This window comes from Mobula birostris, chromosome 16 (assembly GCF_030028105.1).
Source record: "Mobula birostris isolate sMobBir1 chromosome 16, sMobBir1.hap1, whole genome shotgun sequence".
Lineage (NCBI taxonomy): Eukaryota > Metazoa > Chordata > Chondrichthyes > Myliobatiformes > Myliobatidae > Mobula > Mobula birostris.
Window position 1 is genome coordinate 57,884,953 of NC_092385.1, and position 17,107 is coordinate 57,902,059.

Here is a 17,107-nt window from a genome sequence, read left to right on the forward strand (position 1 = left end):
CACATTACAGTCTCTTCTATTATTATTTCCTAAGGCATTTAAACCATTGAGTTTCCTGTATTATCCAATTTCTGTAATCTCCAGAGTTTTAAATCACAATTGCAATGTAATCATTAATGTGTAATTTTTTCATTTCTCCAATATCATTTTTAATATCTGAGTATGACTGGCAAAATTTCAGCAACTTGAAGCGTTCTAGACTAGTGTTGAAAGAACTACAAAAGCCTTTTATCTCGTGGGTGGCTCTTTACTTTGTTTTCCATTATAGTAACATTTCTCGCTGAGGTTCATTACCCCTTAATTATAAAGGTTTCAGCAATCAAACACCAGCACAATCACTCACTGGTTCCTGTGTTAATTGATCTTTCTGCTTTCCCCATAGATATTCACAGAGGTATGAAAATAACTCTCTTGACACTCACCGACATAGTACGGCGTGTAACAGGGTGTGGCCAGGGAGTTGTGAAGCGTTGTTTCTTTGGCAAACCCAAAATCTGTGAGTTTGAGGACTGCGTTGAAATCTTTTGTTGTATACAACAAGTTTTCTGGCTGCAAAAATTCAAGGAGATATTGAGAATGTGAGAGAAAATCCTGTTTAAAAAATGCAAATACAGTGGATTCCAGTTAACTGGGGCATATCGGGACCACTACATTTTGGCCCAATCAAACAGCAGCCCTATTATTCAGTTTCATGGAAATAGTTAAAAGGGTATAAAAAAGACAAGCTACCATTTAACTGAGTTACAAATTATGTACGTAAGTGAAATATAGAACAAATTAGAACACTACCAATACTAATTCAGTACTATAAAACTGTGTATTAGTTCTTAATACTTAATGATGGAAGAACTCATCCATGGGGAGGAGAGGAGGGTCCAGGAAAAATGCACCAAATGATTTTGCAGACCCAGGCGACTTCTTTCAGTTCATCACAAAACACCTTATTTTTTTTCTTATATCTTTTCTTTTCAAAGTGTTTGGAGTTCTAGACATAGACACAGACATAGACAGACTTTATTGATCCAGAGGGAAATTGGGTTTCGTTACAGCTGCACCAACCAAGAACAGAGCATAAATATAGCAACACAAAACCACAAAAAATCAAACAACAATATGCAAACTATGCCAGATGGAAATAAGTCCAGGACCAGCCCATTGGCCCAGGGTGTCTGACCCTCCACGGGAGGAGCTGCAAAGTTCGATGGCCACAGGCAGGAACAACCCCCATGACGCCCAGTGTTGCATCTTGGTGGAATATGGCCGGAGTCCAACAGCAAAAAGTTCAATATCCGGTCTACAAACACGTTCCTTGATCATAATATGACCCGGATTGCACCATCTGCTGTTAACCAGAACAGCAAGCCCCCCTCCTTTAACGCTTACCGCTCTCAGTGCACTTCCGGTCAGCCCAAACGGTCTGGAAGCCCTCCATGGAAATGCTTTGGTCGGATATGTCCACGTGCAGCCACGTTTCAGTAAAACACAAAACACCGCTCTCCCGAAATGTTCTCTGACTCCTGGCTAGCACTGTCAACTCATCCATTTTATTACCCAGCGATCTCACATTGCCCATAATGAGAGAGGGAAGACACGGCTTATAACTCCTCTTCTCCATAAGCCTCTGTTGTCTCGACCCGGTCCTCTTCCCTCGCCTTTTTGATCCCCCCCTGCATCCTCTGTGTGTTTTCCTCCAGATTTCAGCCGGGATGTCCACTACTCTGTTCGCTAAACCAGCCGGCATAAGTGCAATCAGCTGGTCCCTGGAATAAACAACGTGACCATACTGCTGCCCTGCTAATGAGACGTGTCCGAATGTAACTACTTCCAGCGCTAAAAACCCAAATAAAACTCTCTCCACCAGCATGTTAGAGAGGGCGCAGCTTCAATGTGTTACCGTGAAAAAAAATACAACAAATAACGTAAGTTAAGAAAGTAAGAAAACCAGTCGGTGCGGCTGTGACAGGCTGCACGCACTTCTGTCAGAGTCCATGACCTACAGTTCTTCAGCCTGGTGCTTTGCCATCTGCAGGAACGGCCTGAAACACATGCACCCTCGTAGATAATGTCACTGACTGAATCATCATGGCAGACTGAAACTCTGAGGCAGCGGGCAGTGTGAGCTGCTGTCGGAAGATGGCCCCAACACTCGGGTGATCCTCTACCTCTTTCTCTCTCTTTTGATGAAGAGTGAGAGCCAGTCAGTCCCCAAGATGGGGGGGGGGGTGCGGTTTGCTTGGGGAAGCAACGCACAAGATTGTAGCATCAGAACAGCGAACTGCTGGTATCCGCTCTCGTTGTTGCAGGGGCGACCTCTCTTTCCCTCAATGGGGAGGGAGAGTCAGTCTGAGATGTAAAGTGCTGGGATATGGACTGTAGATTCTCACAGGCTCCGGATGAAGGTCTCTTTGAGTGCTTTTGCTGTTGTTTGTAATGTTGGGAGGAGGGGGAGGGGGACAGGGAGGGTCGATGCTTCTGCGACTGTTTATGCGATGGGAGGGGAGGCCACAGGGTCTGATGTTTCTATCATTCATTCTATGGGGCTTCTTGTTTTGTGGATGTCTGCGAAGAGTAAGAATTTCAGGTTGTATACTGTATACATTCTCTGATATTAAACCAAACCATTTGTATACTGCTGTGTTCTTGTGATTGACTGTAGATGGACAGATAATGGACCGTCTTCATACCATGCTTTCGACAATTGCATCCTCCAAGTTTTCATTTTCATTGTAACATTCAAGATGATTGTTGATACCTTCAAATTCTTTGTAGTTCTAATGTGATGAAGTAGTGAAATTGATTCATTTTCACTCCCAGTCATTTCTGGCTTCTCCAGGCCTCAATGCCTGCAACCGTGGTGAGCAAAACAGTTCTGAGTTGTGTTAATGCTTATTTCTCGCCAACTATTAGTGACAACGATCAGTGCTCTTTGAACACAAACACATGCCACTAGTGCTATTTAAAAAGCCGATGCTTTTTTGCTGGTGGGGGGGGCTTTTACTTTGCTGCTGCTTATGCGCGGGAGGGGGGAGCTGAGGGGGGGCTTTGGGGTTCTAACATTTAACTGTCATTCATTCTATGGGGCACTCTTCCGTTTTCATGGATGTTTGCGAAGAAAAAGAATTTCAGGATGTAGACTGTATACATTTCTCTGACATTAAATGTACCTGTTGAAATAACATTGTGTCTCCGGCAACAAAACAGACAAGACATGCGAACAGCAGTGATTAAAGGACCCAGTTACCTGTTTTGTGGTGTTGGCTAAGGGAATATTACAACAATTTCTTAACTTTTTGGAATAACATCACAGAGTCTATGTCTATGACTATGACTATGAGTCATTAGCATTCACTTAATTAGTCAGACGGGGGCCCTTTTTAGGTCTCATCTACAGGACAGTGCTTCCAGCCTCTCTAATATTGTGAAAATAAACACTGGGGAGTTTGTAAACAGATCCTAGGGTGGAAACTTACACCATAATTTCTTCCTCTACAGGATTATTCCTAGAAATAAATTGAGTAAAAAAAAATCCTGCACTTATATGGGAAAAGTGAAATTTTGAGTTTACAGAGTTATTATGTTCCTGTCAGAACAAAAGACAAGGCTAACAGGTTTAGGGCACCTTGGTTTTCGAGAGATATTGAGGCCCTGGTTAAGAAGATGAAGGAAGTGCACAGCAAGTTAGGTACCAAGGAACACAGCAACACAGGAGCAAGAATAACCCATAAGATCATAAGACCATAAGATATAGGAGCAGAATTGGGCCATTTGGCCCATCCAGTCTGCTCCACCATTCCACCATGACTGATTTATTACCCCTCTCAAACCCTTTCAAGTTCAAAGCAAATTTATTATCAAAGTGCTAATACATCACTTGGTCTTGCTGACATTAAGTGCAAGCTTGCTGTTGTGACACCACTCACCAGGTTTTTATTCTCCCTCCCACAAGCTGATTCGTCACCACCTTTGATTCAGCCTATGACAGTGGTGTTGCCAGCAAACTTAAATATGGCATCACGGCTGCACTTAGCCTCACAGCCATAAGCATAAAGTGAGTAGAGCAGGAGGCCAAGGACACAGCCTCGTGATGCACTTGTGCTGATGGAGATCGTGGAGGAGATGTTGTTGCCAATCCAAACTGGTCGGGGTCTGCAAGTGAGGAAATCGAGGAGGTATTGAGGCCAAAGTCTTGAAGCTTAGTGATTAGTTTTGAGGGGACAATGGTATTGAATGCTGAGCTGAAGTCAAAAAAGAGCCTCCTAAAGTATGCATCTTTGCTGTCCAGATGTTCCGTGGTTGAGTGAAGAGCCAAAGAAATTACTTCTGCCATGGACCAGTAGGCAAAATGGAGCAGATCCAAGTTGCTCTTTAGGCAGGAGTTGGCCTCTCAAGGCACTTCACCACAGTGGATATAAGAGCTACTGAAGGATAGTCATTGAGGGAAGTTACCACATTCTTCTTGGCACCAGTACATAGAATTGAAGGCTGTTTGAAGCAGGTGGGTACCTCAGACTGCTGAAGTGAGAGGTTAAATATATCGGTGAACACTCGGGGCAGTTGATCAGCACAGGTCTTTAGCTCTTGGCCAAGTTCCCCTGTCTGGGCCGGGTGCTGTCTCTGGGTTCACCCTCCTGAAGGATGCTCTCACATCAGCCTCAGATACTGAGATCACAGGGTCATCAGGGGCTGTGGGAGTTCATAAAGGTTCCTCCATGTTTTGAGAGTCAAAGCAGGCAGAGAAGGTATTCTTCCTTCTCCACATAACCTTTGACACCTTTACGAATCAAGAACCTATCAACTTCCATTTAAAATATATCCAAGATCTTGGCCTCCACGACCGTCTGTAGCAATGAATTCCACAGATTCATCACCATCTAAATAAAGAAATTCCTCCTCATTTCTGTTCTAGAGGGACGTCCTATTCTGAGGTTGTGCCCTATGGTCCTAGGCTCCCTCACTAAAGGAAACATTCTCTCCACTTGACCCTTGGAGACTGCTCCACCATTCCATAAGATCATGCCAAATCTTCTGCTTCAATATCATATTTTCACTCTCTCCCATTACCCGATGCCCTCTGAGTCCCAGGATCTAACTCTTTCAAATATATTCCGCTACCTGGTCTTTGCAGCTCTCTGCAGTAGAAGGTTCCATAGATTTAGTAGACTCAAAGTGAAGAAATTTCCTCTCAACCCAGCCAAATGTGGTACTTGAGAAGTATACGAAAAGCAAGATAACTCTTAAGAGGGAAATCAGTGGAGGCTAAAAGAAGGCACGAGGTTGCTCCAGCAGACAAGGTGAAGGAGAATCCCAAGGGCTTTTACAGATATCTAATATGAAGAGCAAAAGAATGACAAGGGACAAAATTGGTGCCCCTGAAGATCAGCGTGGTCATTTATGCATGGAGCTGAAAAATAATGACGGCGACATTAATGGATTTTTTTTTTGCATGAGGACTTACTCTTGAGACGAACACAGGCCCTATAGAACTGAGGAGCGATGACAGTAAGGTCATGGACCATATACGGATTACAGAGAAGTACCCATTTCTTGATGCAACTTAAATCTCCAGAGCCAGACAAGGTGTTCCCTAAGACCTTGTGGGAGGCTAGGGGCTCTGCCAGAGGTACTTCAAATATTCTTAGCCAGGGGTGAGTTGGTCGATGGCTGGAGGTTGCTCCTGTTGTTCCATTGTTTAAGAAAGGCTCGATGAAGAAGATTGGAAATGATAGGTTGGTGAGGCAGACATCAGCAGTAGGTAAGTTATTGTAAGGTATTCTAAGGGACCAGATATATAAGTATTTGGATAGACAGGGGTTAATTAGGGATAGCTGGCATGGCTTTGTGCATGGTGGGTCGTGTCTAACGAAGACGTTATCAGTTGATGTAGGCACGGTAGTGAATATTGTCTACATGGACTTAGCAAGGTCTTTGACAAGGTCCTGCATGGGAGGTCAGTCAAGAAGGCCCAGTCCCTTGGCATTCAGAATGAGGTAGTAAATTGGATTCAATATTAGCCTCATGGCAGAAGTCAGAGAGTGGTAGTAGATGGTTGCCTCTCTGACTGGAGGCCTGTGACTAGTGATGTGCAACAGGGATCAGTGCTGGGTCTGCTGCTGTTTGTCATCTATATCAATGACCTGGATGATAATGTGGTAAACTGGATGATTATATATGCAGCTGATACCAAGACTGGGGCGTGGTGGGCAGTGAGGAAGGCTATCACAGCTTGCAGCAGGATCTGGATCAGCTGGAAAAATGGCAGATGGAATTTAATGCAGACACGTGTGAGGTGTTGCACTTTGGGAGGACAAACCAGGGTAGTATGGACTCTGAGGAGAGGGGTAGAACAGTGGGATCTGGGAATACAAATCCATAATTCTTATTGAAAGTGACGTCACAGGTAAATAGGGTCATAAAGAAAGCTTTTGGCACATTGGCCTTCATAAATCAAAGTATTGAGTACAGGAGTTGGGATGTTATGTTGAAGTTGTAAAGGACATTAGTGAGGCCTAATTTGCAGTATTGCGTGTATTTCTGGTCACCTACCCACAGGAAAGATATAAATAAGATTGAGTGAGTGCAGAGAAAATTTACAAGGATGTTGCCAGGACTGGAGGACCTGAGTCAGAGGGAAAGGTTGAACGGGATAAGACCTTAGGTTAGGCAAGGCTGAGGGATCGTGATGCTGATTTTAGATCGAGAGATACAACAGCTCTCAGAGAAATAAGAACTGTGCTTTCCCACTCCATCAGGAAGGCGAAATGGGAGCATTCTCAGAGAATTTACAGTCAATTCTACGATACCAGAGACCTGAGGCGCACGTGACAGGGAATTCAGAGAATAACAGACGACAAGTCTACCTTGTGCATCACTTACCAAGATGCTTCACTCCCTGAGAGGCTGAATGTCTTCTATGCCCAGTTTGTTGTGCAGAACAAAGTGTTGGTGAGGAAGGCACCCCTCTCCCCAGGGGAGCAGACACTCTGTCTGGCTGAAGCTGAGGTGAGGACTACTGTGGCCAGAGTCAACCCTCGTAAAGCTGCAGAGCCCAATAATATACCAGGTCAGGTTCTGAAAGACTGTTGACAGATATGTTCAACATCTCTCTGGAACAATCTATTGTCTGCTCGGTTTAGCATTCCAGTGCCAAAGAAAGCAACAGTAACCTGCCTGAATGACGATCGTCCAGTGGCATTAACATCAACCATTATGAAATGCTTTGAGCGGCTGGTCATTGAGCACATTAAAGCCTTTCTCCTGGCTACACTGAACCCTTTCCAGTTCACTTAGTGCTCAAATCAATCCTCTGACTTTACAGCAGTCTCTGCCCACCACTCTGTCCTGTCCCTCCTGGAACATGGGGTCCCATATATCAGACTGCTGTTTATAGACTTCAGTTTGGTGCTCAGCACCATCATACTCCAGAAACTGGTGGGGAAACTGTCCTCACTGGGTCTCAACATCTCTCTCTGCAATTGGATACTGGACTTCTAAACTGTAAGGCCCCAGTCAATCCGAGCGGGCAACAATGTCTCTCGTCCCTTTACACTGAGCACTGGCGCTCCAGGGCCGTGTGCTCAGCCCGCTGCTGTTCACACTGCTGACGCACGACTGTATTGCAGGATCCAGCTCAAACTGTGTCATCGAGTTTGTGGTTGACACAACAGTGGTTGGCTTATCAAGAACGATGACGAGATGGAGATTAGAGAAGAAGTGGAGCGGCTGGTGGATTGGTGTGAGAAGAACAACCTGAGCCTGAATGTGGAGAAGACAAAGGAGATCATTGTGGACTTCAGGAAGGTGCAGACAAGCCATCCCCCTCCACGAATACATGGCTCCTCCATAGAAAGAGTTAAGTGCCCCAAGTTCCTGGGAGTTCACATCATGGATGACCTCACCTGGTCCCTTAATGTCACCTCTCTGACCGAGAAGGCACAGCAGTGCCCCCACTTCCTAAGACTGAGGCAAGCAAGACTCCTACCCCCCATCTTAATTGTGTTTTACAGGAGCACCATTGAGAGCATCCTGACAAGTTGCATCTCCATCTGAAATAGGGGCAGTTGAGCATTGGACTGGAAAAGGACAGTGAGAACAGCTGAGAGGATCACAGGAGTCTCCCTGCCATCCATCTGAGACATCTATCAGGAGCGCTGCATACGTAGGGCCCTTAGCATTATCAAGGATCCCACACGTCCATCCAGCATCCTCTTCGACTTTCTACCATCAGGCAGGAGACTATGATACATAAAGACAAAAATGGGATACAGCTTCTTCCCTCAGGTCATTCTCCCTGCCACATTATATTCAAAGTGTCACTGGTTAATCTGTTCCATGACTATGATTATTTAATATTAATTCACTCTAGTTTTTTTATTTATGTGTGATTCATATGTAAATTTTATCCTTACCCTCATAAGTTATCGTGTGTTATGTGCTTTACACCCTGGTTCAAAGAAACGTCGTCTTGTTTCTATATACATTATACGGTTATATACATGTATGTAATTAAATGACAATAAACTTGACTTTATTCCTTTGAACGTAGAAGATTGAGGGGAAATTTGATAGAGGTATACAAAATCATGAGGGGCATGGATGGTTTAAATGGAAGCAGGCTTTCTCCACTGACGTTGAGTGAGACCAGAACTAGAGGCTGTGGGTTAGGAGTGAAAGGTGAAATGTTTAACTGGAACACAAGGGGGATCTTCTTCACTTAAGTGTGGTGCAAATGTAGAACGAGCTGCTAGCAGAAGTGGAGGAAGCAGATTCAGTTTCAACATTTCAGAGAAATTTGGACAGGTACATGGATGGGAGGGGTACAGGTCGATGGAACTGGGCACAGTAATAGCTCAGCATGGCCTAGGTGGGCCAAAGGGCCTGTTTTTGTGCTGTAGTGTTCTATGACTCTAACATGATCTAAGATTATATGGGGGTACTGAATAGCTGGATCGACTGGTGGGCTGAGGAACGGCAGGAGGCCACAAGACCGAAGCCCGAAAGACCTAGGAGCAGAATTAGGCCATTTAGCCCATCGAGTCTGCTCCGCCATTCAATCATGGCTAATCCTTTTGTTTCCCCTCCTCAACCCATTTCCCAGCTTTCTCCCCATAATCTTTGATGCCATGTCCAAGTATAGACCCAGAGCTATCAAACGTTCCTCGTACAATAACCCTTTCACTCCTGGAATCATCCTTGTGAACCTCCTCTGAACCCTCTCCAATGCCAACACAACTGCCTTATAAAGCCTCAGCGTCACATCCTTGCTCTTGTATTGTAGACCTCTTGAAATGAATGCTAACATGGCATTTGCCTTCCTCACCACTGACTCAACCTGTAAGTTAACCTTTAGGGTGTTCTGCACAAGGACTCCCAAGTCCCTTTCCATCTCAGAGTTTTGGATTTTCTCTCTATTTAGAAAATAGTCCGCACATTTATTTCTACCACCAAAGTGCATGACCATGCATTTTCCAACATTATAATTCATTTGCCGCTTTCTTGCCCATTCTCCTAATCTGTCTAAGTCCTTCTGTATCCTACCTGTTTCCTCAACACTACCTGCCTCTCCACCAATCTTTGTATAATCTGCAAACTTGGCAACAAAGCCACCCATTTCATCACCTAAATCATTTATATACAGCATAAAAAGAAGTGGTCCCAACACCGACCCCTGCAGAACACCACTAGTCACTGGCAACCAACCAGAAAAGGATCCTTTTATTCCCACTCGCTGCCTCCTATCAATCAGCCAATGCTTTAACCATGTTAGTAACTTTCCTATAATGTCATGGGCTCTTAACTTGGTAAGCAGCCTCATGTGTGGCATCTTGTTAAAGGCCTTCTGAAAGTCCAAATATACAACTTTCACTTCATCCCCTTTATCTATCCTACTTGTAATCTCCTCAAACAATTCCAACAAGTTTGTTAGGCAGGATTTTCCCTTAAGGAAATCATGCTGACTTTGTCCTATCTTGTCCTGTGTCACCAAGTACTCCATCACCTTGTCCTTAACAATTGACTCCAACATTTTCCCAACCACTGAGGTCAGACTAACTGGTCCATAATTTCCTTTCTGCTGCCTTCCTCCTTTCTTAAGGAGTGGAGTGACACTTGCAATTTTAAAGTCCTCTGGCACCATGCCAGAGTCCAATGATTTTTGAAAGATCAGTGCTAATGCCACCACAATCTCCAACACTACCTGTTTCAGAACCCTAGGGTGCAGTTGCTCTGGTCCAGGTGACTTTTGTACTTTTAGATCTTTCAGCTTTTTGATACCTTCTCCCTTGTAATAGTAACTGCACTTACTTCTCTTGTGGTTCACACACTACAACATCAGGCATACTGCTAGTGTCTTCCACAGTGGAGACTGATGCAAAATACTCATTTACTTCATCTGCCATCTCCTTGTCCCCCGTTATTATTTCTCTTGCCTCATTTTCTAGCAGTCCTATATCTACTCTCATCTCTCTTTTATTTTTTACATATTTGAAAAAGCTTTTAGGAGGAGCTTATTTCAGAAAAATGCAAGGTGTTGGTAAGACAAACCATGATAGATTTTGCACAGTAAATAGCAGGAGGGTTATGGGAGTGTTCATGGAATAGAGAGCCCTTGGGGTGCAGGTACATAGTTAATTAGAAGTGGTAACGCAGGCACACAGGGTATTGAAGGTGCTTGGTATAATGGCCTTCGTTGGTCAGAACATTGGGACCTGACGTTACAGCTGTACGAGGTGCTAGTTAGAGGACTGCATACAGATCTGGTTGCCTTGCAACAGGAAGGATGCCATTAAGCTGGAAAGCAAGCAAAAAGGATTTATGAGTACGTTACCAGGACCGGAAGCTTTGAGTTACAAGGAGAGGGAGGATAAGCTATGTAAGAGATTTATAAGATCAGGAGGTACATAGATAAGGTGAATAGGCCGTATTTTCCCCTTGGTAGTGCAGTCCAAAACTACAGGGCATGAATGTAAAGTGAGATGGAAAAGATTCAGAAGGGACCCAAGGGGCAACTTTTTCACAGAGAGGTGGTGTGTTTATGGAACCAGGCACCAGTGGAAGTGGTTGAGGCGTTTAAGACAATTACAACATTTAAAAACTATTTGGATAGGTACAAAGAGAGGAAATGTTCATAGGGATTTGGGCCAAACACTTTAAATGGGACTGTCTGAGTCAGGCAATGGTTAGCATGGATGGGTGGGCCAAAGGATCTGTTTCCCTGCTGTATCGCTCCGGGCAGGACTCCATTGTGGGCACGCTGCGTTGGCACCAGAATACGTGGCAACACTTGTGGGCTGCTCTCAGCACATCCTTATATTTAGATTGTGACACATTTCACTTGTACATTTCAATGTACACATGATAAATAAAGTTGAAACTTGACCTTAAAAAGGAACTTTTCAGTGTCAATGGACGGAGGAACGGTAAAGGATTCACAAGCCATAGGAACCAGTGGGTTGTAGGAGCAGAGAAAGTTACCCAATCACAGTAGTCATAATGAGAACTTTCAACCTGACACGTTGCTGGACTGTGAAGCTGACAGGGGTGATCAACTGTAGATGAAAACCAAACAAACTGCAGATGCTGGAAATCTGACACAAAAACTGAAAAAATGCTGGAAAAGCTCAGCAGGTCAGGCAGCATCTGTGGAAAGCAGAACAGTCAACGTTTCAGGTTGAACACCATTCTGCAGAACTGGGTAAGGGAGAAAGCAATTAGTCTTGGTAGCAGAAGTGAGGGAGGGCATTGGGCGGAATAAAGGAGACATCCGTAATAAAATGAAATAACGGGCTTTGTATAACGTGTTGGTAACGTTGTCATATCTGGGTCTTGTGGGATGGTCTCAACTAATGAGACAGGCTGAGAAGACAGAACACACACTGCACCTAGTATGTTCCCACATGCGGGCAGTAGGGATTAAAATTAGTTTGTTTATTTTTTATTTAGAGATACAACACAGTCACAGGCCCTTCCCACCCATAATCCTACTGACCCGTACTCCTGTGGGATGTTGGAGGAAACTGGAGCACCCTGAGGAAACCCACATGGTCACAGGGAGAATGTACAAACTTCTGACAGTCAGCAACAGAAATGAACCCAGGTTACTGGCACTTTAAGAGCATTGCAATAACTGCACTGTCACCGTTTTTATAGAGAATGTGAAGGAAATAAACAGAAATATGATGGCAATCATTTGAACCCAACAGAGGTTATAAAGTTAGGTCACTTTTGGGAATAGAACTCCATTCACAGGGGCAGCAGAATTGGTCTCAGATGCTGGAAGATATCCAAAGGATTGGAAAGGGCATACTTATTAATTGTTTCTAAGGGATTAGCAACACGCAAAGTGGCAAAAATGCAGGAACAATATTCACATCAGAGAGAGGGTGGAAAAGTATTTAATAATTTGGAAGAATTTTAAATGCTAGTTAACCACCCTGAGCTACCTGCCAGCCTAGTCATCATATGGGAGCCCAAGCATGGGAGGATGAACCCTGGGCGCCCTCCCAAGACGATGGTCAACATGCTCCTAGAAGACAGCAGCGCGGCTAATGTAGATGAACTGAACACAGTGATGAGGGAGAGGAGAAATGGAGAGTCCGTCATCGTGCCCGACACCGGCCCCCTAGGCCTGAGTTGACGTAGTAGTCTTTGAAATGTGCTGGAATTTCTAAGTTTTGAATTGAAAGGTTAAAGGTCTCAAAAGTGGATATTAGTTCCAGCACTCCCCCTCCACCACCGTCTGGTCAATCTGATCAGATCACAGCCTTTCTTTCCAACAGCTCAATGCACAAACCTCTCACAATTTTCCTTCATTTTCTTAAAAATTGTTTAGAAATTAGCTTTATTTGTCACAGTATACATCAAGGCATACAGTGAAATGTCGATCTTCATCAAATCGAATCAGCAAGAATTGTGCTGAGTAGTTGGCATATCTCTCCAAGCTTCCGGTGCCAACGTGGCATGCCCACATCTCACTAACCCCAACGCGGCATGCCCACATCTCACTAACCCCAACGTGGCATGCCCACATCTCACTAACCCCAACGCGGCATGCCCACATCTCACTAACCCCAACATGGCATGCCCACATCTCACTAACCCCAACGTGGCATGCCCACATCTCACTAACCCCAACGTGGCATGCCCACATCTCACTAACCCCAACATGGCATGCCCACATCTCACTAACCCCAGCTGTAGGTCTGTGGAATGTGGGAGGAAACTGGAGCACGTGGTGACAGGGAGATTGTAGGAGTTCCTTACCAGCAGCAGTGGGAATTGGACCCCGATCGGTGATTACAGCCATTGTAAAGCCGTAGATCACGACAGTGTAGCAGTTGTAGACCAGCCTAAAAAACTCCTGAATCATTTGGTGAGTTCTGATAATACGGAGAACTTACAAGTCTTACCTTGACATCCCTGTGAGCTATGTTCAGTGCATGGAGGTACTGAATTGCACTCCCTATGTCCCTCATTATTTCTGAGGCTTCTGCAAAATATACAAAGGGAAGTAATAAATAATTCACTGAATAGATGAGCTTGTGCCTGTTTCTTTCAAAATATTTTAGTGCACTATTCAGCCAATAACGTTCATTGTGTTGATACTGTTTTGACTTAGAAACCATGATGATCTCCCATGACCTATGGGGCAGAAGATACAAAAACCTGGAAGCACGTACTACCAGACTCAAGGACGGCTTCTATCCCACTGTTATCAGACCCCGGAATGGAGCCCCCTATGTTAAAGTGAACCCTCGATTTCCAGGCCTGCACTGTTGTAGCCCTTGAGCTTCCTGTCTACCTACACTGCATTTTGTCTGTAGCTACAATACTGTACTCTGCATTCTAGTTTTCTTCTATCACCTCGATGTAATTACGTATGGCATGATCCAATTGGATGGTACCCAAAACAAAGGATTTTTATTGCAGTTTGGTACCTGGAACAATACTAAGCCAATCTAATTCAATCCAAAGTAATACATACAAAACGCTCGAGGAACTCAGCAGGTCAGGCAGCATCTATGGAGAGGAATAAACAGTGAATGCTTTGGGCTAAGACCAATGTTCCCTCTAAGGTCTACACACACACACACACACAATCTCTTGCTACCAGCACACAAAGGAATTTAAACTGCGCACAAAAGGTTGTCACCCTCTACCTTGTTGGTATGTTAAGTATATATCTGGATCGTACACAATCTTATTCCCTTTTCTGGTTTCTGATGCGGACGGTGTTGGGAATATGGAGTTTGTGGTGATTTGTCTGCAGAATTTAGAACTGGCTTATTTATATTGTTTTTATTGAAGGAATTATTCAGTGCGCACATGTCGGTGTCACTGGGCAAAAAACTGCTCAGCACAAGAATTTGGTGCACACTGGTGTGCAAAATTAGAGGGAACATTGGCTGAGACCCTTCATCATGACTGGCGGAGAGGAAAGAGTACAAGCTAGAAGGTGACAGGTGAGGGGGAAAGTGACTGTGAACAATAAGATCCCACAGACAGCAACGTGATGATGGCCAGATGATATTTTTAACAATGTTGGTTGAGGGATGTGCCAGCCAGGACACTGAGGAAAACTCTCCTGCTCTTCTATGAAATAGTGCTGTGGGGCTTTTTACCTCCAAAAGAGAGAGCAAATAGAAGCCTCCATTTAATGCCTTACTTGATAAAGGACACCTCAGTGTAGTGTGACCCTCCAATGGAGTTTCAGTCCAGGTTTCTGTCTTTGGGTCTTTGTGCTGGGAATTGCATCTTCTGAACCAGCGTCAAGAGATCGCCACCATTTATAAAGCAGTGACCATTTTTACACAATACTCTAGAAGTCATCAGTATGAAAAACAGCAATTAAACTGGCATTTAACAACAGTCATTCTGCACTGTGATCAGGGAGTCAAGATCTCACTTCAGATTCTCTAATCTGAGCCATGACTTCCACTATAAAATAGGTCAACTGTGAACTTGACTGTTTAGCAGTTTTGTGGAGTAATTAGAACAATGCATCTTCTTAGCAAATGTCTCTTCAGCCGTAGAAAAATATTATGCTCCAAGAAGCTGGTTTCTTTCCTCTCCTCTGCCGACACTTTCCTGATATGTATTTACATGGCTAACTCATGCCATCTAATATCTACTCAATTACTCAACATCATCTCCTTCCAACTCTGGGCTTCTGACGAACTCCCATTTCCTACAGATTCATACAAACAGCCAGCTCTGCAATTCCCTCCCTTTACAATTCTGCCTAAAAGCCTCTTACCCAAATACATCCCTTGGCATGGTATCAGGCTTTGACTGGTGTTGCTCCATGGAGTGCCGCAGGACGTGGAACGAAGCGAAAGACACAAGTGCAGAATGGTTGCTGCAGTCCATCTGAGTGTGTGAGCCAGCTCCCATTCCCTGTTTCCCTGCGCTCTCTAGCAGGGATACTAGGCACAAGCATCCGGGAGTTGGACTGACCATAGGTGCTCACTGCGGTCCATGCATTCATTATTGAACCTCAGAGCTCTAAACCTTTGGATAAAATATGTTTAATCCCCTGTTCCTTAGTCCTAATTTCAATTTGCTAATCAGTATCATTTCAGGCCATCCTGTTGAAGTCTCTGCCCAAAACTTTGACTCTTTATTCCTTTCCATAGATGCTGCCTGACCTGCTGAGTTCCTCCAGCCTTGTGTGTGTGTTAAATCGATATCATCTGTACTGTTCCATGACGTGCCTGGACAACTTGCCAGAAACTCTGCCACAGTCCCTTCAATAATTTTAACGAGGAGCTATCTGATTTTAAAACAACCCTGTCAGCTTTCCCTGGCAGGTCAAGTTCCTGGTATCAGCAATGTGTGCAGCCACCACGACAGATAACAACTTGCTTCCTGGGAACAGGTGAACAAACTGGGTTTGACGGACACTGTGATGTGATGTGGTGGATATGGTCGTGGTCGTTTCCCCTATTGTTTGTGTGGCAGTGCTGGAAGGTCACAGCTTGCAGAGAGGATATTAAGTGGAGTTACCTCATTTTCACCTGGTCTACCCTTCCTGTCCCCTCACTCATCTGTCCATCATCCCTCTCATAGCTGGTTCCACTTATCATCTCCCAACGTTTGTCTCTACCTTCCCTCTCCACTCCCCCACCTGTCCATCATTCCCCATCTCACTCGAATCCACCTATCACAGGACAGCACATCTCATCCCTCCCTCCCACCACTCAGCTTGCCTCTACACTCTGAGTCCCAATGCATGGTCTCAAATGTCGATGCTCCCTTCTCCTCCACAGATGCTGCCTGACCTGCTGAGTTTCCCCAGCAGATTGGTTTTTGCTCATGACTTACCCCTCTCAGTAAAGGCCTGGTCACCTCGATCTTGGATTCTGCTGAACAATTCGCCTCCTTCCATGCTGCAGAGGTGGGAGGGGGAGGACAGGGAAAGAGAAAGAAATACACATATAGAAAACACAAGGTGAGTGAACACTGCAACTCAGCTGGCATTTACTGAAAAGAATTGATCCAGAGTATATCAGCCAGAAATGAACCTTTAGCAATTGGCCTTTCATTTTAACTGTTTTTTAAAATCAATTCAATCTACTTCCAAACTTTTACATCTCCAACTTCCTCACCTCAAGTGAAAGTTTATCAAATGCCAGTGGGGTGGGCCGTTACTTAAACTTTTAAGTCTTGTTGCTTGTATTTAAACTATACTAAGTTGAAGAAATATGATCTCAATGGTCAAATCAGTGGAGGAGGCATAAAGGCTTAGGATTATTCATGCTTGTGCAAGATATTCCTTCTTCCTGAGGGGAAGAATATATAAATAACACAGGGTATGACGAGGTACATAGAAAGGGTAGTTATCCCAGGGGATACTTGATTTGGGGGCATTGGTTCGGAATATGAAGTCATCCATTTAAGGTGTAGATAGAAGGAATTTATTTTCTCAGCGAGCAGGGGTTTTTTTTAGAAGCTCTACCATACAGAGCCCTTATACCCAAGTCATTTTAGTCAGATTTTTGTTATTCGGGGAGATTGGACAGTACGTACAGGAAAATGGAGCGGAAGCTAAGATTAGATCAGTTCAGAATGGCAGGAGGATCCTTGAGGGACCATTTAGTCTATTCCTACTCGA

General features: G+C 44.4%; 1 protein-coding gene across 1 annotated transcript in view; it reads right to left on the reverse strand.

Moving 5' to 3' along the window:
* The window catches only part of LOC140211161 (MAP kinase-activated protein kinase 2-like), a 149,799-nt gene that overhangs the window by 42,478 nt on the left and 90,214 nt on the right, over nucleotides 1-17,107 (reverse strand). Inside the window, exons 3-5 of the mRNA XM_072280692.1 lie at nucleotides 16,318-16,382; nucleotides 13,404-13,483; nucleotides 423-549 (exon numbers count right to left, since the gene is read on the reverse strand). Coding sequence (XP_072136793.1) covers nucleotides 423-549; nucleotides 13,404-13,483; nucleotides 16,318-16,382 — 272 coding nt within the window. The remainder of the gene's footprint in view (nucleotides 1-422; nucleotides 550-13,403; nucleotides 13,484-16,317; nucleotides 16,383-17,107) is intronic.